This window comes from Acomys russatus, chromosome 27 (genome assembly GCF_903995435.1).
Source record: "Acomys russatus chromosome 27, mAcoRus1.1, whole genome shotgun sequence".
Lineage (NCBI taxonomy): Eukaryota > Metazoa > Chordata > Mammalia > Rodentia > Muridae > Acomys > Acomys russatus.
In genome coordinates this window covers 9,969,533-9,993,729 of record NC_067163.1, presented here as the reverse complement: position 1 = coordinate 9,993,729, position 24,197 = coordinate 9,969,533, and the positions used below count along the sequence as shown (strand labels likewise).

General features: G+C 41.8%; 1 protein-coding gene across 1 annotated transcript in view; it reads left to right on the top strand.

Annotated features, from left to right (window-relative positions):
• Csmd1 (CUB and Sushi multiple domains 1) overlaps positions 1–24,197 on the top strand; it is a 1,555,368-nt gene that overhangs the window by 1,416,130 nt on the left and 115,041 nt on the right. The window contains exons 38-40 of the mRNA XM_051170014.1: positions 12,109–12,227; positions 16,062–16,131; positions 20,767–20,883. Of these exons, the coding sequence (XP_051025971.1) occupies positions 12,109–12,227; positions 16,062–16,131; positions 20,767–20,883 (306 nt within the window). The remainder of the gene's footprint in view (positions 1–12,108; positions 12,228–16,061; positions 16,132–20,766; positions 20,884–24,197) is intronic.

The window sequence follows — 24,197 nt, the reverse complement described above, 5'->3', positions numbered from 1 at the left end:
GTTGCATACCTGCATCTAGAGAGAACTCCGCAGTCCTTGTGTGAAAGAAGACCAGGCCTTAGTCCAAAGGAGCACTGCAGAATTCTCAAAGCCAAACCACTCACATCTGAAGGCATGGTACATACAGTTCTGAGCGTGCATGGTTAACATCCATGATGCAGAGCATCCATGTGTATGTAACCTAGGAAACATGGGGGCATATAGCATCTCTGAGCACTTGAGTTTCTAAGAGTGAAGATCCAGGGAGCCATGAGGCACTTCACCTTGTTCTTCTGCAAATTGTGGGCTCGGGACTGCGGTGCCAGTCCACAACAGAGAGCCTGTGGTGGGATGTGCAGAACCTTTGTCTGGGTCCCTGAACTAATGGGGACATGGTCCAGGCTTGGGAGGTTTGCTTAGGCAAAGCCAACAGTTTTTCTCAGGTTCTCCCTTTCCTGAAGTGCCTCCTGTCCCCTTGAGGGGAGGGGACATCCATTAGAATTGAGGTAGTTCGCCCAGACACCTCAGTGTTGAGATGAGTTCAGGAAAGTTTTGATTTTATACTTCAGCTTTTCCTTTTTAAAATAAAAAGAGATGTCTTCTTTTTCTGATTCTTACAGTTCACATGGATGGGTCTTCTAAATTACTCTCGGTCAGGGGTGTTTGTGATTTAGATTTTTTTAAATTGCTGTTGTTGGTTTTTTTCTTTAAACTGTGCTTGGGATTTTTAAGGGTTTAAATTGCTCTAGGTCAAAAGCTTTAAGTGAATGCTCTCAGGGAAGCTTTAAAATTCTGCAAGACCTTAATTCTTTTGAAGTACAAAGTAATAAGCCCTTTAGCAGTTGTAGTATCATGATGGAATATTGACAAATTGACAATGTGGGTTAGCTCTGTCATTACAACCCTTATATGTATACACTAATCATCGTCATTGACGGGCTGAGCTTAAGCAAGAGTGTCACAGGGCAGCAGGGCACTAGAAGGTTCTCTGTGTCCCCAGAGATGAGTTCCGCACCCCCCACAGAGAGGCTTTCAATCAGCTTCCCCCCTTACTCCTGCCTACCTAACCTCTTAGTCGTTTATCTCTATTTAATCATTTCTTGACTCATAAGGTCTTCTGGAACAATCTTCATGGCCAAAAATCTCCCTATAACCTGCTTTTAGGTGTCCTCTGTCTCTAACAGAAATGCTTTCCTGAATATTAATTAAAATCATTACACCTCCCCAATCATATCCCAACTGCATTGAGGACCTCGACATCTTTTAAGTAGTGTAGGTTCTGGCTTCTTTCTTATATCCCAGAGAATTTCATAATAATCTTCTGAGACTGTGAGGTCTACCAGATAACCATAGGCTTCTAACACTTTTTGTGTGTGTTACATGCAGCCCAAAGGACTACTCACACATTAGTTTGTTCCTAGCTGCAATCTTTGGGCATTTTTAAAAAGCATGAAGTTCAATGTAAGCCTACCATCTAAGTCAGTTCCACAGTTGTCCTCCTTGGCAAAGAGGCCGAGGTTTCAGACACTGTTCCATGCTGGTCTTTTGGAATCTCAGGTCTCAGCAAATGTGAGAAGAGCAGGGACCAGGGTGGATTGGATGAAACTGAGCCCTGCACTTAGATGGCTGTGGACTGTCACCTGCTGGCTCAGGCAGAATCTTCCATGTACTTCCTAGCTGGAACCCCCGAGTACCCCTTGCAGGAATCATCAGCTCCAGTACAAAATCTACTCCCCTCTCCCTCCCTGCTCATGCCTCAGGGGATGCCCACATACGGAAGTGGTTCTCAGGATACCAGCAAGGGCTTGTATTCTTCAGACTCATTAGATACTAACATGTGTTTGATCATTTTTCACCTAGAATGGCCTTACAGAAGATGTTCCATGCCATCTTTCCCCTTTTCTGGGAAACGGTGGCCTCACCCTCACTTCCATTGCCAATGATGTGCACACACCTTCATTGTTAGCCTCTGTTATTTCAACTTCATAGACAGAGTAACAGGATAGATATGACCCCTGTTTATGTCACCTTTAGGCCCCTGAACTTTTTCAATGGCTACTGACTTTGCCAAGCATCTTGAAGCCATATAACAGATTCCTCGAGTGATGAGTGATGGTATACTTCAGGGATAAGTAAGAGTCAAAACATGACCAGTAAGATACACCCCACAATGCTCCTTTGTTTTTAACCTGTAGAAACAAGTGAATGACATTATTTGTTTGTTTTTATATAAATTAATTATCAGAGGATGGTGGCCAGTTGTGGTAAATGCTTCAGAAGACATCAAGGGGCCCAGTTTGGTAAGATTTTGTTTCTGATAATCCATTTTAAATGAAACCTCTCACAATTATTTTAACATGAAAATGTGTTTGAGGTTTTACACATGTAGGACCTGCTTCAAGTCCTCTGTTAGTGCACAGGAGGCATAGGATGGCTGAAGCTTTATTTACCAAGGATTTACCCTTCCTAGGGGCTCTCTCAGTGTGGTGATTTATCTTGGTTGTCACTTAGAGAACGGGCCTCTGGCCATGTCTGTTCTTGTGGGGTAGAGCAGAGATCTGGGATTCTTATTTTGATTACGCCCCGATGAACTTATTGTTTAAATAGTGTGAATTAGCTGGGTGTGAAGGACGCTTGTGATCCCTGACTTCAGAGCTACAAGTAAGGAGGACCAGGAGTCCAAGATCTTCTTTTGCTACGATGTGAATTTGAGGCAAAACAGGGAGACATAAGACCCTTCCTCAAAAACAATAGTGTAGAAAAGTAATTAATTGAAAAGTTACATACATTCATAAACATCGTTCAAAGTACAAAATATCTTTAAGACCCAATAGTTTTATTTCATTAATGTGCTACCAAGTTCTTAGTTGATTAAATAACAAACAAGGTTGTTTTGAGTGTGCACAGTTGAAATATTTGTTCAGTAGTTGTGGTAAGAATTGAAAGTGCCTTTAATGTGCTCAAGTGACTTTGAGTACTATCAGGATCCAATGTGCTACATTTTTAAACCTGTTGTTCTGATATGAGTGTTATTCATTGCCATAAACTCTTAACCATAAAGATGGCGACATTCTAAAAAGGCACAAGCTAGCATCAGGTTTCTTCAAGTCTCTAGAACAGTAACTGTCACACATTTGCATTGACAGTGATCGAGTATTCATCTTAAGTACACAATATCACAATTTGATCGCACAGTACCTCACTATAGATCATGGGTAAGGAACTCATCTTTGGACAAGTGTATTAAGTTGTGTTGGCAACAAGGAAGCTTTCATGGATGGCTTGGGATAAGCAGGCACATTAGACACATCTATAAATACGCTGGTTACTTTGTGGGGTGGTTTGAATGAGAGGTCCCCCATAGTACGAGTGTTTGAATACTTGCTCTTTAGTGGGTAACTTTGGGGAAGGCCTAAGGGGTCTCTCCTTGCTAAAGGAGGTATGTCACCTGGGGAGAGCGTTGAAGTTTCAAAAGACTGTAACCATGTCATGTGTGTTGTCTCTGCTTGAGGCCTTTCCTTTTCGCCTTGGGGGAATGTGAGCTCTCTGCACTGCTGTGGCCACTGCTGCCACTGCCACCACCATGTCTGACTGCTGCTAGCTATGCTTGCCTTTCCTGTGTGATAGTGACGAGCTCTTTCCCCTCAAAACATTAGCTTAAACAAGCTCTCCTTCCATTAGTTACTTTGGTCACAGTGTTTTGTCATAGCAATAGAAAAGTAACTGATGCAATATACTAGCCAAAGATCTAATAAATAAACAGAAGAGGCATGCCAGATATTATAAGACAAAATAAATGTACTAGGATCCCAGATGAATTTTGCTAAGACGCTGTTTCAATGAATTGTGTTACTTCACTCAATATACCTGCCTGAGTGAGGAGGATTTCAGTTAAATCTACATATCTTAGAGTTGCTTACTTTTATTTTAATAGACTGAGGAGACTCCCAAATACAGATTTTCACTGAGTTTACGTTAAGTCCATATATCAAATGTCTACATTTTATTTGATTTTTTTTCCCCTATTAATATAACACGCCCTGAGAACCTATCACGGCTGTGGTTCCAGACAAAGCCTGGGCCTCTTACTCAGAATCCCTGACACCGCAGTAAGTGCCTGAGCGAGTAGAATAATTTTTGTGTAATTGAGGGAAAGTTCAAGTGTAGTGTTTGACATTTATAAACCCTCACTGAGTCTAATGGTCTGACTGTTCTGAACCAGCTGTCGCTCTAGTAAGCATAAGTGGAGCGATTCTGGAATTTGTGATGGATATAGCTCCACAGCAAAGACAGCTGGCGAGGCTGTATTTTTAGCAGTCGTCCCCTTTCATGCAAAAGTGTGACAAATTTAACCAGCACGCCCACCTAGTGGCCATGTGGAAAGTAGAAAAGTAGGAGCTTTAATTTCTCCCACAAAGTGGGGACAATTTCAGATGTATGCCTGGTGACTGCAAAGTCATTCATTTTGGTTCATTTGTTAAAGTATTGTTTGTCACTAAAGAACACCCGGTTCCATACCATTAGTTAATCTTAAAACATAGGAGATTATTATTGATCAGGAAAAGTGATTTTCAGGTAGTGACTAAGATTCTTTAGGCTGAATTTGCCACCTCTTTATCTATTATTAAATAACAGATGCAAACTATTGTGCCCCACGTAGTGTGCCTCATGGCAGATGTGTGTTAACTGCTTGCGCCAGTGTTGGTCACTTTGACATGCGTCCCAGGCTGTGGATTAGGCCATATAAGCTCATTTCTCACAATCTTGGGGCTCCAAGTCCAAGATCGAGGTGTTGATAGAGTCTTTTCTTGTTGAAGTCCTACATGTTGGGTTTGCAGGTTCTGTGCAGGGCTCTCACAGCATGTATCCTTCCTATAGTAGCACTGACTCCATGCTGAGGATCAGTGTCCTTGTCATCCAACCCCAGTCCCCTTCTAAAGGGCCCAATTTTAAAACATATTGGGTGTTAAATGTCAACATGTGAACCTCAGAGGGACAGATGTGCATCGCCTAACAATAGGAAACAAGAGAAATAGGAACAGAAGAAGAAGGAAGAGGGGGAGGAAGGGGAGGAGAAGGAAGAAGAGGAAGAGGAACAAGGGGAGGAGGAAGAGGAAAACATATTTGTCCTCAAAGGTTCTTGATCTGAAATGGAGACATTTGATCAAAAGTAATTTCAGCATAATTGAGATGTAACAAGAATAAATTAATAAAAAAAAAAAAAAAAAAAAGAACTGTGCTACAAGGCTTGGCCACTCATTACTCAGTGCCATATGACTTTGGGTGGAGACAAACTTTGCCTGGATAAATCAGGAGTCATGGTTCCACTGATGAGGGTGTTGGGACAAGTAGTGCTTTCCGAGTCCTGTGCACACCTGACCTCCTCATATTGTTAGTGGTGCTGCACAAACCATTTCGGTCCTGACACCAAGGGAAGCTTGGAAACCCAAGGTCGAGTGAGGTGAGAAATAGCCCTTCTGTGTTCTGTGCAGAATTAATCTATGTCATTAAAATGCTGCTATTCTCTGTGGCACCTTAAGAGAAACTGGAAACACAATCCCTAGACTTCCAAACAGGCCTAAGATCTAAAAATATTAGAAGAAATAATAATGGCATTTGTTACTTTTGTCAAGACTGACAATGTGCTACAGATGTGACATCTTTTGGGTCCATATATAATCTAGACAGTCAATAAAATATCTTCTATTAATGTACATTATTTTTTAAATTTAATTTTATTTCATGTACATTGTTTTAATAGTGGAGTTTATGGATTATTTTTGTTGTAGACATTTGTCTCTTTAAAGAGTGTGGTATAAAAGTCTGAGTGTACATGGTGATCCTTACATCTGTCTATGTGATCATATTACCCATCTTTCAGACTCACCTAAGTCAAGCTCTGACTTCTTTTTTTTTTTACCTGTCTACCAGTGCATGTTCATGACTTTCATGCAACTTTTGCTTAATGAGATTGTGGTTGATAATGGCCCACATAGGCTCACAGGGAAGCATTATTTGAAAGGATTAGGATATTTGGCCTTGTTGGAGTAGTTGTTGCCTGATTGGAGGAAGTGTGCAATTCAGGGTAGGATTTGAAGTTTCAGAAGCTGGAGCCAGGCCCTGTGGCTCACTCTTCTTCCTGCTGTCTGTGGATCCAGATGTGGAACTCCTGGCCCGTTCTCTACCACCATGTCTGCCTGTACACTGCTTCTCACCACGATGACAATGGACTAAACCTGTATTCCAGCCTCAGTTAAGTGTTTTCCTTTATAAGGGTTGCCATGGTCATGGTGTCTCTTCACAGCAATAGAAACCTTAACTAAGACAGAGATATCACTGATTATCAGCAAAACTTCTGTTTTAGAATGCACAAGGCTGGCAGATTCAGTGAAAAGGACTTTTCAACAGACATGGGGATATACACCCAGCATCAAACCCTATAAACAACCAGTAAATTTGAACTCACATCTATTTGTATTGTACAGAAGAACTGTTCTCTAATTATAAATGTTCTTCTCTTTCCAAAAGTGCTACAGCTCATAAGAATGCTTCAGCTGAAAGTATTATCAATCTAAAATGCATGGGATATTTCTGACCTAGTGCCAGCTGTGCACCCTCCTGATCTGCCAGGACCTAGAAGTTGTGCAGCTTCACAACAAATTGTCTTACCCTGTATCACCAGCCATAGGAAAACATCAAAATTCAAAGTTAACAGTGTGGTTTCTAGTGAATACACATTGGTTACTACCTCATGAATCAAAAAGTCCCTATGGTGAAACACTGCCAACAGAGACCATTTGTATTTAGAATATAGCATGGTTGGCTTTTTTATTTTTCTTTTCAAAATTAAAACATAGCCTTTTGTGTCCACATAGTGTAATGATGGCCTGCCTGTGTATTGGACTGCTGTGTGCATGTATAAGCATCTGTTTATGTCCTAATTAGCTTTAGTTTTCAACTTCATGTAGCCTAGATCAGTGCTGCTCAGCCTGTGGGTTACAACCCCTTTGGGTAGAACAATCCTCTCATAGGGGCCCCATAAGGCCTTTGCGTATCATATATTTACATTATTATTCATAAAAGTAGCAAAATTACAGTTATGAAGTAGCAACAAAAATAATTTTATGGTTGGGGGAGTCACCATAACATGGAGAATTGTATCAAAGTGCCACAGCATTAGGAAGGTTGAGTACCTCTTGCTTAGACTTATGTGGGAGGAAGATCTCCATGGAGGAGCTACCTAGATCCGACTGTCATTGTGGACATGTCTCTAGGGAATGCCTTGGTTATTGATTGGTGCTGGATGGCCTAGCCCACTGTGGGTAGCACCATTCTGTTGGCAGGTCGTCATGGGCTCTATAAGACAGCTAGCTGAGCATGAGCCTATGCGAATCTGCAAGCAGCACTCCTCTGTGGTTTCTGCTTCCACTTCCTGCTTTATTCCCTGCCCTGATTTCCCTCAATGATTAACTATGACCTAGAAGTGGAAGGTAAATAGATTCCTTTCTCCCCGAAGTTGCTTTTCCTCTGAAGGTTTTTTTTTAATTTTTTATTATTAATTTATTCTTGTTACATCTCAATGGTTATCCCATCCCTTGTATCCTCCCATTCTTCCCTCCCTCCCCTTTTCCCCTTATTCCCCTCCCCTATGACTGTTCCTGAGGGGGATTACCTCCTCCTGTATATGCTCATAGGGTATCAAGTCTCTTCTCGGTAACCTGCTGTCCTTCCTCTGAGTGCCACCAGGTCTCCCCCTCCAGGGGACATGGTCAAATATGAGGCACCAGAGTATGTGAGAAAGTCATATCCTACTCTCCACTCAAGTATGAAGACTGTTCTGCCCATTGGCTAGATCTGGGTAGGGGTTTAAAGTTTACCGCCTGTATTGTCCTTGGCTGGTGCCTTAGTTTGAGTGGGACCCCTGGGCCCAAATCTGCCTATCATAAGAATTCTCAACAGAGGAATATCAAATGGCTGAGAAACACTTAAAGAAATGCTCAACCTCCTTAGTCATCAGGGAAATGCAAGTCAAAACAACTCTGAGATTCCATCTTACACCCATCAGAATGGCTAAGATCAAAAATCTCTGAAAGTTTTATTGGAACAACAGAACAAAGCTAGAAGATAGTGCTTTGACTTCCCTTTGGCAAATACTCCAGTCCGAGTCTCTCCACTTGGATCTACTTCTCCCCTTTTTTTGTTAAGGTTTATTGTTGTTTTAACCTCCTCAGACAGAGGAACATGTTCAAGGTAACCTGTGAATTGTAAAGGCTACAAGCCAGGCCAGTGTCAGGGAGAGCAATGGTCATTTCAGAAATATCCTTTGAAGTCATCTGGGTTTGTGACTTCTGGAAGTCCTGGGTATCATACACTATATGTTTCGATTAAAGCAGATGCTTGTCATGTGCCGTCCATACTTTTCACTTCTGAGCTGCACGTGAACTCACTCTGGTTTTTTTTTTTTTTTTTCTGCTGGGTTTTAAGGACCAGCCACAGTACACCCCAGGGGCCTGATGGGCTATCTGCTCACCTCTGGCTCACAACATTCACATTTTTATGATCAGCAGTAGGTCAAGCCATTAAACTCTACTTTTGGTCAAATTAGAACACTTATCTTTTTAATGGCTTTGCTTCATGGTCTTTGCTTCTACAGGCTAGATTCATGGACGTTAAAAAACATCCTCCCTCCATTCTAAATCAAATTGAAACTTTACATATCAGTGCTTTTTAAAAGTCCAAGTTTTAACATCAGAGTGGACAGAATAATACATTATAAAGCATCTCAATGTGTTAGCCACCTCCCCCCAGGACAAATGGCCATGCGATCTTCAGATTTATGAGAACCATCATTAAGTTGTGTCCAACGAGATGAAGGAGCCTGGCTGTTTATGGACCACCTTCAAGTAAAATCCCTCACCAGGTGTTCCACATCATCATATATGATGTCAGTTGTAAGTGCACCATGATCAGACACGGGTAGAAATTCTGCTAAAAATCTTGTAAATGATTTTCCAGTCTCTTTTCCCTAGACGTTGCTACCTCTGAAACATTAGTAGAGAATTTTCCTACCATTCTGTTATGTTTAAAACAGTCAACTTAAAAACAATATTTAGTTACTTATTTGTCTATGAGACAAAGTACCATTATACAGCCTGCTGGCCTCAAACACTCAGTATCTCTTCTTCATCCTCCTGTGTGCTGGGCTTGAGGAATGTTACAACACCATGCCTAGCTTAACCAGTATTTAGGTTGTCCTTCCTATGTTTGTGGCGTTCTTAGGCATCAGTAATGTCTAGTGAAAGACTCATACAACTGTGTGGCCTTCCAGCACTCCTGTGACATATCTACTCAAGCCTGAACCTGAGACACAGTCCAGTCAGCTCAGGGAAATATCGCTCTCCCAACTCCATGTTGCTTTGGTAAAGAGCATCTTCACTCACCTGATGTGTACCAAGACGCTCAGACCTGGCTTAGACTCATCAGTGAGAGCCGCTCTGCCTGCTGCTGTCATACCACTTTTATTTCATATTTTGGTTATTAATTGCATCTTTAAAAACAAAGAAACAGATAAACAGGAGAGCTGGCAGCCATCCCTATTTAAGTCATGAGTTTACATTTTTAATTTCTAACATATACAACTACACTGGGATACTGAGATGGAGGAAAAGAATGGGGCCACTTCTTTCTACATCACAAATATATTAGTCTCTTTGTGGAAGATTCTCAGTCCCACTATACTGTGCTTTAATGATGGCTTTGTGTTTTGACATTAGCTAGCCAACAGGTACATTTCCTGTGATGATAGATAGCAATGCTACCTTGTTCAGAGCATGAATTGTATTTCAGTATAGAATTTAAGGAAAGGGAAAAGAAACCCAAGTAATGTGCAATAGCTGCATATAAACCTATAAATCAATGCATAATAAATTATGTTAAAAAAGGAAAACATCACATAGCATGCAGAAAAGGAGGTGATTCAGCTGTTGAGATTTGATATCGCTCCTTGTCATTTCAATCTCAATAATCTGCACCAGTTTAATTTCAGTAAATTTTCCTTCTTCATTTTGAGCATTCTGTAATACTAAAAACTTTGTTCTTGGCCCTGTCTTTTGAAATCATGACTTATTTAAAAATATGGCTGTTGTAAAATCATCATAAATTATACCCCTTAGTATTCCAAACTTTAATTAGGTATTCTTCTATACTATTTTATTATATTTTTGAGTGAAAATTTAAAAATAAAGCTACACACATACATGATGGTCTTGCTCATCGTTAGTGGGGGGGGGGGTTAAATGTAACTGTGATTTCCTGTGTGATTGCCTTTTTTATGTTTGGCAGTTTTATCTTTTATGAAAAACCTTAAATGGCTTGAAAATCTGTGTTAGAAATCCAACATATTGCTTGCTAATGCAAATTGTGTTTTATACTTTAAAGACAGCTATTTAGGGAAAAATCTATTTCAACTTAGGAAACATTTGTGGTGTAACTCATAGTATTTCTCTCATATGTAGCAGCTGTGTTCCATGATATGAAGCATTTCAACAAGTTCATGTACCGACCCAAGCTCAACAGCAGGGTCTTGGATGGGCGATCCCACCAGCAAGGAATGGCATTTCAACTCTGTCCTCCTCCCAGGATTTGGGGCAGGAACACTGATGTCTGGATGGTTCAGGATGCATGGCTTGCAGCCTCAGAGTCAGAGTAGAGAAAACACGCTGTCATCTTGTGGAAGCCACATCGTCTACTAGCACAGATTAGATGAGCCAAACACTTCCCTTAGGTGTTTGCTATTGGCTGGAAGGCTCTCCTGGGTATCAGAGCAGGGAGCATCAGTCTCAGTGGCTTGCTGAGCACGTACATCACTTCCCTTGATAGTGTCTGCTCTTTCTAAGACCTTTGTGGCTAGAATTGGGGGACCAGACCCAGTGCCCACATGAGTGAGCCCTGGGTGGGGCCAGAGACTTATTGCTACTGCTGCTGACATTAAAATCTATCATTGCTTTGTTTTTGTGTATTCATGTGTGTAAAGTCCTAAGGAATGATGTAGCGCAGGTGGCACAGTGTGGGTAGCTCTGCAGGAGGCGCAGTTAGTGGGTCCTCTCACAGTGCAGGGGAGCTCAGGGACGGGGTAGCCGTGCTGGACCAAGACTATCTATGACTCTGAATTAACTGGTGTCCCCACCATCTAAGGTTTCAGAACAAGAGGAAAAGGTCCAAGATTACACAGAGACTCACCTGGAGAAGCCTTTCTCCTCTTTCTTGGAACAGGAAGAATGAAAGCCAGCATTTACTCTCAGCCAGGGCTTGGCTGTAAAAATAGAGTGTGAATTAACACAGTTATATTGTCTATATTCCACACTATCTGTCATCAGAATGTAATCTTATAAAACTCAAATCTCTTCAATGAAAACAGTGCACATTTTACTCTATGAATTGTACCACTCTTGTATATTTTCTCTTTTCAGAATGACACAGCTGCTAAATAAGACATAAAGTTAGTTATTTGGATATTTTGGCCTGAAGTTCAATAGTATGTGATAAAGTTCTATTGCAACCTGTGAGTTCCTCACGTGAAGGGAAGTATCTTCTAACAAGAGCACCAGGCCGCATCATTTTATGGCTGTAAACATTAGTCCTATTTATCTAAGGCTGGACTAGCCGTGGGACTCTTGTTGCTGGGGGCAGGAAACAGGAGAAGAGGAGAATATGTCTTTTTTCTAGAGAGTAGGAATTCCCAGACTTCCAAACTTGTAAAATCTCTTAAGAATGCCTGAGAGAGAAGTATAGGAGAATACCATTCCAGGCTTTTCCTGTAGCAGGAAACAGTTGCTTAGTGGAATCAGTATTAAAACTGAGGTTCTTCATGCGAAATGTAGAACTGATTTTTTTTTTTTAATATTAAGAAAAACTTGAATCCCTCCCACAGTGGGAATCAGTTGAGGTACTATGTAAGAATTAGCTTGTGAATCTCATTTAATGTTAAAGCCCTTCCATCCAACAGCAAGAAGAAGTAGTAAAACCTTTGTCTCTTTCTACGGGAAGCAATGGGCAGCAGAGCTGCTGTTACTGGTGGTAGAAGCGTTGCTGACGTTCCCTGAGTCACAGCATCTGTCTCTGTCCTTCTAGCGGTGGGCCTAGCGGCATGCCAGGAACCTGCTCTCCCGAGCAATGCCATCAAGATAGGAGACCGGTACATGGTGAATGATGTGCTCTCCTTCCAGTGTGAGCCCGGGTACACGTTGCAGGTAGGCATCTTTCTGGGGTGGTGAGGGAGGCCCAGCATGGCCATCTTGGTGTTCATGCCCAATGTAGCTAACCTTTGCTACATTGTGGGTTCTTCTTTTTCCCTCCCTTTACCCTGCTCCCAGTTTTATTCTCTAACACTAAATAAGATAGAAACAAAGATAGAGGGACTAGAGAAAATAGGAAAACCACTGGGTCTGATTTCTTTCCTTATGTTTTTTATTCGACCATAGCTAACAAACTGCAACCACCACCCTACATGACCAACAACCACCCACCTGTCCTCTCAGGGCTCTGACATTTATATACCCTCTGAAAAGTTGCCAGAATTCCAAGTGTCACACAATCACATAAACTGTCTGCAGCTGGTAAAACCATACCTCTTCTAGAGCACGGGACAAATCATAGTCAGCCACTTCGGACCGTCCAAAACAGCCCCGTGTGCTCACACCTGGCATTAAAACAAAAACTCATTCTCTTAATATTTCTGTTTCTAAAAGAAACCAAGACTACAGAAGCCTCACTACACCCAATGTTGATGCTCTGTGTCACGTCCACGCAGCCAGTTTGCCTTGTTCCCTTTGTTCTGTGATTGAGCTATGGATTTAGGTTGTAAAATCATTATCATTGGAGTCAGCTTTTAAATGCCAAAGCACCTCAGCACACCTCCCCATTTTGTTTTTAAACAAATTATTTTGTTTCAAAATTGTGTGTTCTTCCCATTATTGTGAGAGAAAAGCTAAGCTCTTCTCCCAACTTGCCTCCAGTGATGGTATATACTGCTGAACCTTGAGTACCAGCTTATTTGCATTTCCCATAATTCCATTCTGTTAATTACCCCTAGGGACAAAGGAACACTAAACAGTTTTCAAGAAATGCTATAGGCAAGTTTGGCTATACATTTCTACAGTTTTTAAAATAAAATTATGAAAGACATTTCTATAAACATGCTATAAATAGACAAACAGCAAGATGAACGCTGTTTCTGGTGGCATAGTATGCAATGAAGTAATGACATAGTTATACAGTTAGTCTCTCTGCATATATGGGGTTGGCCTCGAACTCACTCAGGAAGCCAGGGACAGGTGGGTTGTTGGGAGTTCAAGGCCAACTTGATCTACCTACGCAGAGAAACCCACTCTCGAAAAACAAAAGAAAACAAAAAAAAAAAAAGTTTTTATTATATAAATGAATAACTACATGTATCACTTTCATGAAAGCCAGACTGTAGCTCACAGCCCTTGGAGCTTAATCTAGCCTGGTGCCACCTTAAACGTATGGACTCTGCGCACAGTGTGTTGTAGAAGTTGAGTTTTCCCACAGGGCTCTGCAGCTCTGTGATAGAAACACATGCTTAACCAGGCACCGGGAGACTAATAAGAGTGGTTCTTTGGGATGAGCATTGTACTTGTGCTTATTACAGCAGAGAGAATTCTATATCCTGTATCATGAATTCTACATGCAAAGACACCTTACTTCACTTCCATGTGCTTTTTTGGAGGTGAGGTGTTTTTCCATTGGCTCTTGTTAAAACTGACTGAAGTTGCATCAACACATCCTTCTTTTCTCCCATGAAATCCACATCTCAACATTGCCTCTTCTGAGTTCCATGTTAGTTTGTACTAAAGATGTGATCTTACAGCTTTTGTTACCTTCCTTTTTTACAATGATTACATTAAGACCCCGGAGAATAAAGCCTCTTTCAAACAGGGATTTCCTGTTACATAGGATTGCTGTTCTTTCTAGTCACACTAGCCTATGAACATACCCCAGGTTGCATCCTCGCCCTCCTCATCAAATGTAAGCCACACCCTCGTCCTTCCCATGATCTGTTCTGAGCCTAGAGTTGGGGAATATGTTAATATCTACAGGTACAGATGTGGGTACTGAGCTGCTTATGTTGCTAGCACGGCTCGACTAAACACTAATGACTTTGCACACATGGACCATATATTGTCCTGCAAAGCACTGCTCCTAGTGCTGCTCTCACAGAGACATGTGTACCCTGGAGTGTGACTGATGGACATGCACCATTGTGCTGATATCACAAGTTGCCAATAATCCAGGAATATCTGAGTGATCTTGGAGACCCACCCAACACAGATGTGGTCTCATGCTCTTTTAAAACATAAAAATCCAAAAGTTGCTCTTTAGACAAAACCTTGAAGATAAAAATCTCTAAGACCCAATTTTGTATTTCATCTATTTATGCATATTTTGTTTGAAATCACTCATCCAGAATGTTTATGGCACTATCTTTAGCAGAATGTGCTCTGGATTTGTAATAGATGACCATTTTACTGGTAGTCTTCAATAAATATCTTTAAAGGCTTTTGTACTTTATGGTTAACCATAATTCAAAAAGAAATTTCTTAAATATAATTTAATGGGCCACAGGATATATCAATACACGCACTTCAGCATCAAACTGTCTGCTAGAAAAACACGTATTTCCAGCTGGATGTGATGATGCATGCTTTTAGTCCTAATACTTTGGGAGACTGAGGCAGAGGGATTGAGTGTTTGAAGCCAAGCAGTGGAAACAGAGCAAAACCTTGACTCCAAACCAAATATTGTAGTAAAGACAATGGCAGAGCTTACATTTGATGAACAGATCTAAGAAATAAACATAGTTTTCTGTTAGAACTACTTCTAAAATGCCAATGGTAGTGAAAAAAAGAATTTAGTTTTGTAGCAGAATAATTAGCTCTGGGAGCCAGCCACCTTATCTTCGTTGATCACAAATGCAAATTTATGCCTCCTGAGTCCCCAGTTGTACCGTTTTTTTGCCTCAGTCACCTTACTGTGACTTGTATGTGGTGGATGAGATGTGTAAGATGAGACAAGGAGGAATGGCAGAGATAGTCACTGAGTCACAAGAAGGGAAAGTAAAACAGAACCCTGAGGGGGCCAGCTAGAGGAGCAGTTCTCAATCTGTGGGTCACGACCCCATTGAGGCCGAATGATGCTTTCACAGGAGTCACCTAAGACCATCTGCTTGTCAGATATTTACAACATGATTTACAATAACAGTACCAAATTAAAGTTATGTGGCAGCAACAAAAATAATTTTATGGCTGGGGGCAGGGCAGTTACCACAACATGCAGAACTGTACTAAAGTGTCACAGCATTAGGAAGGTTGAGAACCACTGATCTAGAACTTTCTGTTTAGAGACAGTTTGACACAGTATCGCCTCATAAGTCTCTCTACCGCTGTTTGGCCTTCAGAAGAGGAAGTTCAAGTTTTGACTGTGGAAAATGGAAATGTGTTCTGTTTCGAGTACCACAAGACCCTGAGTTGCGAGGATTGATTTCACAGCAGACAAGCAGTAGCAGCTGCAATGAGCTACCTCCAGCCAGGCAGGGCATACTGAACCGCCTGTTACACTGCAAAGGCTAGGTAGACAGTGAACGAATGGCAAATGAAATGTCAGGAAAATTTTCCCAAAATAGGCTGGCAGCAAATTCTAGCACACCAACCTCTCGCTCCATAGCATTTTCCCCCAGTCACTCTCACCTCTCTAGCCAAATGCTATAACACCATTGTTGCTGGGAAAATAAGACATACTTTTTCCTTAGGCATGATGAAAATTCAACAGAAATGTTGCCTTTTTAGATAGTCAGGATTTGTTAGTGAAAAGATCATGTCTTTTTTAATTGATTGGTTGATTGATTGAGTGAGTGAGTGAGTGATATTTCCAAATGGGACCCATTAACGATAGTTAGATTCACAGTTTTTAAAGGGACAAAGAGCGGTCGGTCAAATGTTCCCACATATTTCATCCTTGCCCACTGTGCTGAATTAACACGCGCTTCCTGGTTTTGTTTTCAACAGGGCCGCTCGCACATTTCCTGTATGCCGGGTACCGTCCGCCGCTGGAACTACCCCTCTCCCTTGTGTATTGGTAAGAACACCTTGCGCAGCCTCGCTGAGTGACCCTCATCCAGCCAGCTTGCTTTAGCCTGTACCCTTGCACATCCTGCTCCAAGCACGCGTTGTTAGAGACCATAGTCACACCTGCTAAAGTCACAGGATTGCAGTGACCTCCTCCCTGTGGAGTCTGGCAGTTCAGCTTTTGGAGGCACTTTGGATCAGGCTACAGAGAGGAGCTCTGAGACCCCCCCCCCCCAGCTCAAAGTGCCAAACAGTTAGAATCCATGCCCAACTCCCCATTTATTAATTTATGAAGGAAGATGGTAATAGCGTTAACAGGCTGAGTGGTTTCTCCGAACGTTCTGCTAGCCTCAGGAATAGCATGTTTGCAGAAGTCAAGCTCAGATTTACAAGCAAGTCCTTGAGTCTCTGGAAACCAGTATGTTTGTATTCCACATCAAAAGGCCCAGTGACGGCCATGTGTAGACACCCTTGTTAGCATGGCCTGTTGAGCAGGAAGACCCTGTGCGTGGGGTCTAAAGCATCCAGTGCAAACTGCTTGGCAGCCAGCCCTGCCCCTCTTCCCGCAACTAGAGCCATAGATAGCTTCCGCAGTGCTGATGGGTTACATTACATCTGCCCTGCACAGCCAGCCCAGTGTCTGCCTTCTCCTGTCCTGGCCCTAGAGACTGTGCCTACCACCCCTATCTCCTCTAGTTCACTGAGCAGCTGGCACGGCAGAGACTGTGGCCAATGACAAACCTAGCAGCACTAAATCTGTCATTATATAAGAAGTTCTTAAGTTGTCTATCATGCATTTTTAAACATTACTTTTGGGTTTCCCATATATTATAGCCATATAGTATGGAGGAAATCTGTTGCTATTTGGTTTGGGACAAATCTTAGCACTACCTGTCAGATTCCTCCCATTAGCCTCTGCCCCTTGTGCCTGGGTTAGCTGGCTTTTCCTGAGGTTTAGTGTCATTCACATCAGTCACATTACCCTCTCACTATTGGGAGGACTTTGACAACAGTTGTGCCTGACTCATCACCCTGTTTATCCAGCATCAGAGCTGTATCCGTGGCTGTCTAATAACCTGGCTAGCTGTGGCAGAGGCTGTCTAACACTTCCTTAGCCTGTAGAGTTGTCACATGCAGATCTCTGATGTGACCACCCCACTCAGGGCAGTCCATATTGTCTGTGACTGCTTTAGGAGAAAGGGCCTTCAGGGTCTACAAATGAAGCAACTTGGAATGTTGTGGCCTATCCTCTGGGCTGTCTAGGTTTCAGGATTTACCCTGTTGAGGACCATGACAATACAGTTTACTGGTCCTCAAGGTCAACAAGAGGATAACTGTTGTGTGTTTCATCAGCATGCTGATTTCCCTGCTTCTCAAACAAGTTTTAGCTGTGCAATGTATTTGAGAAATACACAGTTTAGCTGCCTTGAATGGGCCTCCGAACAGAGGATAATGTATGGCCCTAAACATCGTGAGCAAACAGAACTCCATGTTCTACAGTGGCCTTGCTCAGGAAAAGAACTCCAATTTGTATTCACCATCATATGCTCTTTCAAGGAAGTGTTCTTCCTCAGACACGAGTATTTTATTTGTGACACCCAAACATAAACTTTCCTATTAACCTGTTTTCCACACAAAGGCTCCTTGTGTAAAATGGAGGTTTGTATCCCAGCCTTGATCTGGAAGAAGAAGCTGAAGGACTTTGTTTTTTAATGTAGACCATCCATCTCCCTGTGAACAACTGTTTTCCACAGGTAGCGACTTAAATTCTTTCAGCTCTGAAGTGGAATTGATTCCCAGCAGACATATTCAGATTAGGGCCATTGTGTTTGCTTTGTGCTTTATATAAGAAAATTTTTATTTGAATTTGAATAACTAACTTACATTAGCAAGACATGTGGCTTTTACATGTCCCTTAATGTATTTTTATATGTATATTAGCAAATACTGAAGTTATATCCACTTCTACAATTTTGGGCAAGGCATGCAGTGAGATGCCCCACTGTCAAAACTCAAACAGGACTGTAATGAGGCTTAACGACTGACATATGAAATCAAAGCGTTTTGTAGCTGTTAGCTCGAGATTTATCTGAGCTGAGGAAGGTAGAAGCAGGAGTCTGTAGAGAGAGAATATTTTACTCACTGGCGTTCTGGAAACCTCGTGTCCTAATTCCTATTAATCGCAGAACTAATGGAGTCAAGGTGCATAAGCCGCTTTCTAGCAGTCACTGAGCACCAGGCTCTGTTCTCAGAGCTTAACTAACACTGTTTTTAATACCACATCAAGCCCTGGAGGGGCTGGGCAGCTTTCCAGGGCCCCCAGAAGAGAGTTAGAATTCATACTGGGGCTACTGGGACTGGAGACTCCTTGGTCTATGGGGTTTTCAACAGTATATGATTTGTGACATGGAATAAAAATGCATATGCTTGCGCTGGAACGTGGGGAATCTGCACAAAATGAGACATACAAATCCAGAAAAAGGCCAAGTCCCTGATATTCCACAGCAAAGATCACCTGGTTTTTTTGTTTTGTTTTGTTTTGTTTTGTTTTTGTTTTTGTTTTTAGGACTAGCATGTGCTCACTGACTGCTTATGGAGTGGGAGATGATGGCATGAGCAAAGTATAAGGAGGAGAGGGCTGGGCCAAAGGTGTCAGAGGAACTCTAAGTCTTAGAAGTAGCTGCAGCCTGGCCATTATGGAACATAGCAAGCCTGGGACTGGAGAGATGGCTCAGTGGTTAAGATCACTTGGGTTCAGTTTCCAGCACACCCACATGATGGCTTACAAACAGCTGTAACTTCACCTTCAAGGGGTCTAGCACCCTCTGCTGTATGTATCAGGTACACAGAGATGTGTATAGCCCAAATACCTATATGTATTTTTTTTTAAAAGATGGCACACTGGCTATGGAGTTCTCTCAATACCCCAAAGTAAAGGAGATAGAGGTCACACCTTTAGGGAGTTGTGGTTTGCTGCTAATCAACTGGATCTTTTTATATGTACAAGGCTGACCTGTGCTGGTAGCTCTCACATCACCAGAAAGTCATCCACTGCCCAGTATCTAGATCCTCATGGCATACTGCCCCTGCCAGCTTGGTGCCAAGACTCACTCATAATGGCTATGTCAATCCTCTACTGAATGGCTGGGGGATCTAAAACAGATGCCCATATTTCATGACCTTGCATTTATTTTAGTCATGCTTAGAATCAAAAGGGCCTTCTTAGAAATGTCACCATCATTGGACACTCATCTTCCTGTCTTTGTGGCCATTAGCCATGTTCCATTTATTTGCCCCCTGTGGGTGGATAACCATATCTGTCCACCTTTCAGCTAGAGGATCCTATGTGGAAAAGTGCTCTGGTTTAGTCCCCATACAGGCGTGTCTTCAGCCCAATGCAGCCCCAGGCACAATGCCTAAGAAAAGTCTGAACTTCACACCTGAGTCTCACCCACTGGCAGCTCCACCCTAGACTGCTCTCTAAGGAACAGACATCCTGGCTTCATCTGAGCTGGCATCTAGAACCATAACCCACAGCAGAAGATATCCTCAAGTTTATAAAATTATTCTTGAACAGACAGCATGTTTAAACCCAGTTCTCAATGATGTGTCTTGAGGAACTGACCACAGTCATCAGGCTTGGCTTTTCCTGATTTCTTCAAATGAATTTTGCCCTTGGGATGATCTAAGATAATTGAAAAATTTAGAATCCCTACTGTGCATGCTTGGGGCTTTTGGCAATGGCTTCTGAAAACATGAGCTGAGCGCTCAGAGTAAGGGAAAATTTTCACATTGTCCTCTAGATAAGAAGTGACATCATTTGCATCACTAATTGAAAGTACAGGAAATTGTCTTTTTTGCTGGGCATAAATGGTCAAACCCTAGGGCTCCTGGTCAAGCAGCCTTGTGGCCAACACAAACAGATATTTATATTGTTATAAAATCTGCCCTGTTTCTTTACTGGAAAATATCAGACAGAGTAGCACAGCATTGTATAAATTAGATACAGACTTATTATTTTCATGACATGGAAATTTCTGGAATAAGTGGTTGGAGAGTTGCATTCCCCACTGGAAGGGACTCCAAAGACCAGGGATACTAAGGACACTGGAACCCCCAAAACAGAGAGAGCTGGAGCATCTGGGAGAACAGAAGGGCTAGCTCAGTCAAGAACCTTCAGGCCAATTTCTAGTACTCTTTGGCTCGGGTTCCATCTGTGAGATAGGGGTCATTTGAATACCACCAACCCTTATGATTGCTGTGGGGCTTCAGGGATGGTCCTCATTTGTGTGCCCACAGTAGGAGCACAAAAGAACAGTCAGTGGCGAGGTACCAATACTACCAACAGCATCTGTAAAGCTAAAGTCGAATCAGTGGCCACCTGAAATACACTGTTCAACTAGCTGGCCTTTGCTAAGGGCCTGGAGTGCCAGAGGTCAAGTCAAGAAGAACCTCCCACAGTGTGGATGTAGCCTGGGCCCTTGGGTAACTAGAGCCCATGCCCCGAATGACAGGCTGTTGTTAGTTACTGCCCCCAGGTCCACAGGCTGTCTCTTTCCCAGTGTGGTCCAGTAAGCTGTGTTAGATTAGACATGCTTGCTGAACACAAAACGCTAGGAGACTCCTGTGGTCTTGTGTTGAACAGCCACCTGCGGAGGGACGCTGACCAGCATGAGTGGAGTGATCCTGAGCCCAGGCTTCCCGGGCTCATACCCCAACAACCTGGACTGCACCTGGAAGATATCACTGCCCATCGGCTACGGTGAGTAAACTAGGCATCACTGTATCCCAATGAGTCTTCCCGCGTGACTGATGTGTGGCACTCATTGACTTTACTGTGTCTCTAATTGAAATTTGATTTCAGATTTATGTAGCGCTTTGACGGAACAACACTGAGAGCAGAAAGATATTTTTAAAATTTTATTTGGCTGTGTGGTTCTCTTCAAGGCAAATTTCATCAGCTGGATGATGCTGTGACGTGGTACCACTAAGTTATCAGTCTCTTCATTTATTATCTATGCCTGTTCTTGCCTAGCTCTGGGATTCAGGAGTGGTGACTCTTTGTGGCAATTTTTAGGGCTTTTTTCATGCTATGGCACCTACTAAATGCAATATAAAACATAAATTTGAAAACATCTTATTAACTGTTTACTTACATATTATCTTGATAATTGTTTTATGAAATTTTAAGATGTATTTGACTATTAACTTCCCAACTTTCAGGTTATCTGCTTCAGAAAATGTGCAGCTCTGCTATGAACATTAAAACCTTATTTTGTCCTGACATCAGAAGTACATGATCTTTGTGACAGTATCCAATTCTTTTCCACAGCACTCTTTACATACCTTGTGCCTTCCTTCTCACTGTATCCACCTCATCTGGGCTTCCAGTTCTTTTATTTCCTTCTAAAACCACACTGTAGGTGCACCAATGGAGGGACTCAGTGGAGGTCCCAGGTGGTAGAAACTAGGCACCTAGATACCAAACACTTGGTATATAGATAAGGAATACCAGAACCTATTTAAAAATCACTGACCTAGAAGGCCATGAAGCTTTCAAAGCATTTTCATTAAAGAGCTATGTCCATGACAGTAGCATGTGGAGAGAATGTTGTATAGAGGACATAAGGGAACAACTTGCTCATTAGAGAACATGTGGGACCATGCAGTGAGATGAAGGCCCTCCCTGGCTTGGCTACATACATGACAGCTAACATTAGATTAGCTAGGCAGGGTAAATGGAGGGCTTGGAAGGACAGCCCAAGAGGGCCAGCATATGGTGTCTTGACCCAGGACTTCTTAGGGGCCATAAAGAAGGCATGTAGCAAAGGACAGGAAGGTAGACAAAACCCATGAGTAAGAGTTCAGTAGTTTTCCCTGGAAGACATCACATTGTAAAGATTGCATCAGTCAAAGAATCAATTCCATCCAAGTTTAACTTCGTGAATCAATGAGTGGTTGGGGTCACTTATGCAAATATGGTTGAGGGCTTACTTACAGATACATAGATATCTCAAAAGCAGCTACTTCACCAAAAGTCCCATCACAGCATGGATAACAACAACTGAGGAATGCATACTTAGAGCTCCCTGAGCAACTTACAGACAGCTTAGATCCTCAGAGACCTCCAGTTCTTATTGTTTATATATAATATTATGACAGATCTGTGTGAATCTTGCAATTTCAGGAACTTCCTGAGATTTCTGTGTTTTATTTAATTCTTGATCCTTGCATCAATTCTTATTAAGCAGCCTTTCTTCTCCCTGGCTTCTTCTGGGTTTTATATCTTTCTGTTCCTTTCTGGGCATCTTACTCTGGGCCTTGGGAAAGGAGATTGGATGATGCAGATGCCTGGTTATTAAGCTGATATATCCTATCAATAATCACTTGGTCTCAAGAATTTGACCAGATGGGAGTCTCTAGCACATATTTTATTATATAAAGGGATTTCCTTCCATGAGTAGTTGAAGATGACAAGAATAGTAATCAAAATAATATCCTAAATCATAGAATGGTTGGACCATGTGGTACTGTAAGGAAAGTACAGAGTCCTAAGGGATATTTGCTATACATGTAGGAGATAAGTTAATACTCATAAATTCCATCAGCTAAAAATGACCACATTACTGCTTAAAGCTTTGTCAAAGTTGGAAAGCAAATCCTTTGCCCAGTGGACTCTGCACTGTTACATGATCTTCAAAGCATAACTACAACCAGAAAGAATGCTGTGTAAATTTTATCACAGGTAGACTCCTAGATCGACTCTCTTGCCATATTCATAGTTTTAGAATATTCTGTCAAGCAATGAAGGGATGACTAGGCTGTGTTTGTTCTAATCCCATCAGTTGGTAGATGTCAAGCTGGAGGGAATTTGTTGGAAATGAGATAGCAATACAATCCTGCTTTAAGCCAGATTAGAGCCAAACTCTGTTTCATTCACTGACAGGTATTAGGTGGTATGATATTTATCCCTCTTAAAATGGTAATTTTGCTCACAATATTATAATTGTTCTGATCCTACGTCCTTTTCAAGTTTAATTCCATGGGAGTAAAAGAGCTGCCTTGTCTCCACCCTTCACCGTTCAGATGTTAACTGTCTTCCATGTGGTTGGCTCTTGATGTGGCTGTAGCTTTTGAGTTTCTTCTGAATTGTTTTCTCCAAGATCAACAGACTGGGCATGCCTTCCCTGCCTCCTGATGAGGACAGTTGTGTACCCACCAAGATCATGTAAGATGAGAGAGAAGTAGGCAAATGGCTTCCGACAGGGTAGTTGGATTTATGCTAAGTCAACTAGAAGGACAATAGTTTGATGTGTGTCCCTCCTGAAATTTTTCCTTGAAAGACTTTAAATGTATAGAATCATTTAGTTCTTTATTCCCCACAACTTCTTTCTTAGCTCTTCTTCATAGTTCTTCACTTACTTGACTTTTTATGACCCCATTCATTCCTTGGTTATTTGCCATTTTCTCTGCATCTACACTTAGGATTGCTCATGTAAGAACTGGATTTAACTTTTCCACATAGGACATAATAGAGTCAATGAAAAGTCACTCTTTGCCATCAAAATCAAAAGGAAATGAAAAGTAATCAATGGCAAAGCACTGTTGTAGGCTGTAGGAGACCCTGGGCTTGCTCTCTAGAGCTATATGAGGGGAAAGGAAAAAAAAAACAAGAAAGTAATTTTTCTTTTATTATATTATTAATATTCACAACTTAGTCTTCATTGCCAAACTCTTTCATGGATTTACTCAAAGACTGAGCCATTGGGGTTTTATTTAAGATTTTCAAACAAATTAAAAGTTTAGAGCCAGCATTCAAACATCCAAAGGCCATGCCCACAGACAAAAAGAAGCTCTAAACTGCCTTTATTTGAGATTTCCTCTAACTATCAACCACAACTTATTCACACAGATCAATAAGGACAATATCTTGGTACACTGATCTAAGCCAATCTGTTGGATCTTGAACTTGACCTTGAACTTGAGTGTGCCATTGACTGGGTTCCTTGGGAGCCTTTGCAATTTGTTTTTAATATAAAACAACTAAGCATAAGCCCTGCTGATACAAAACATCTT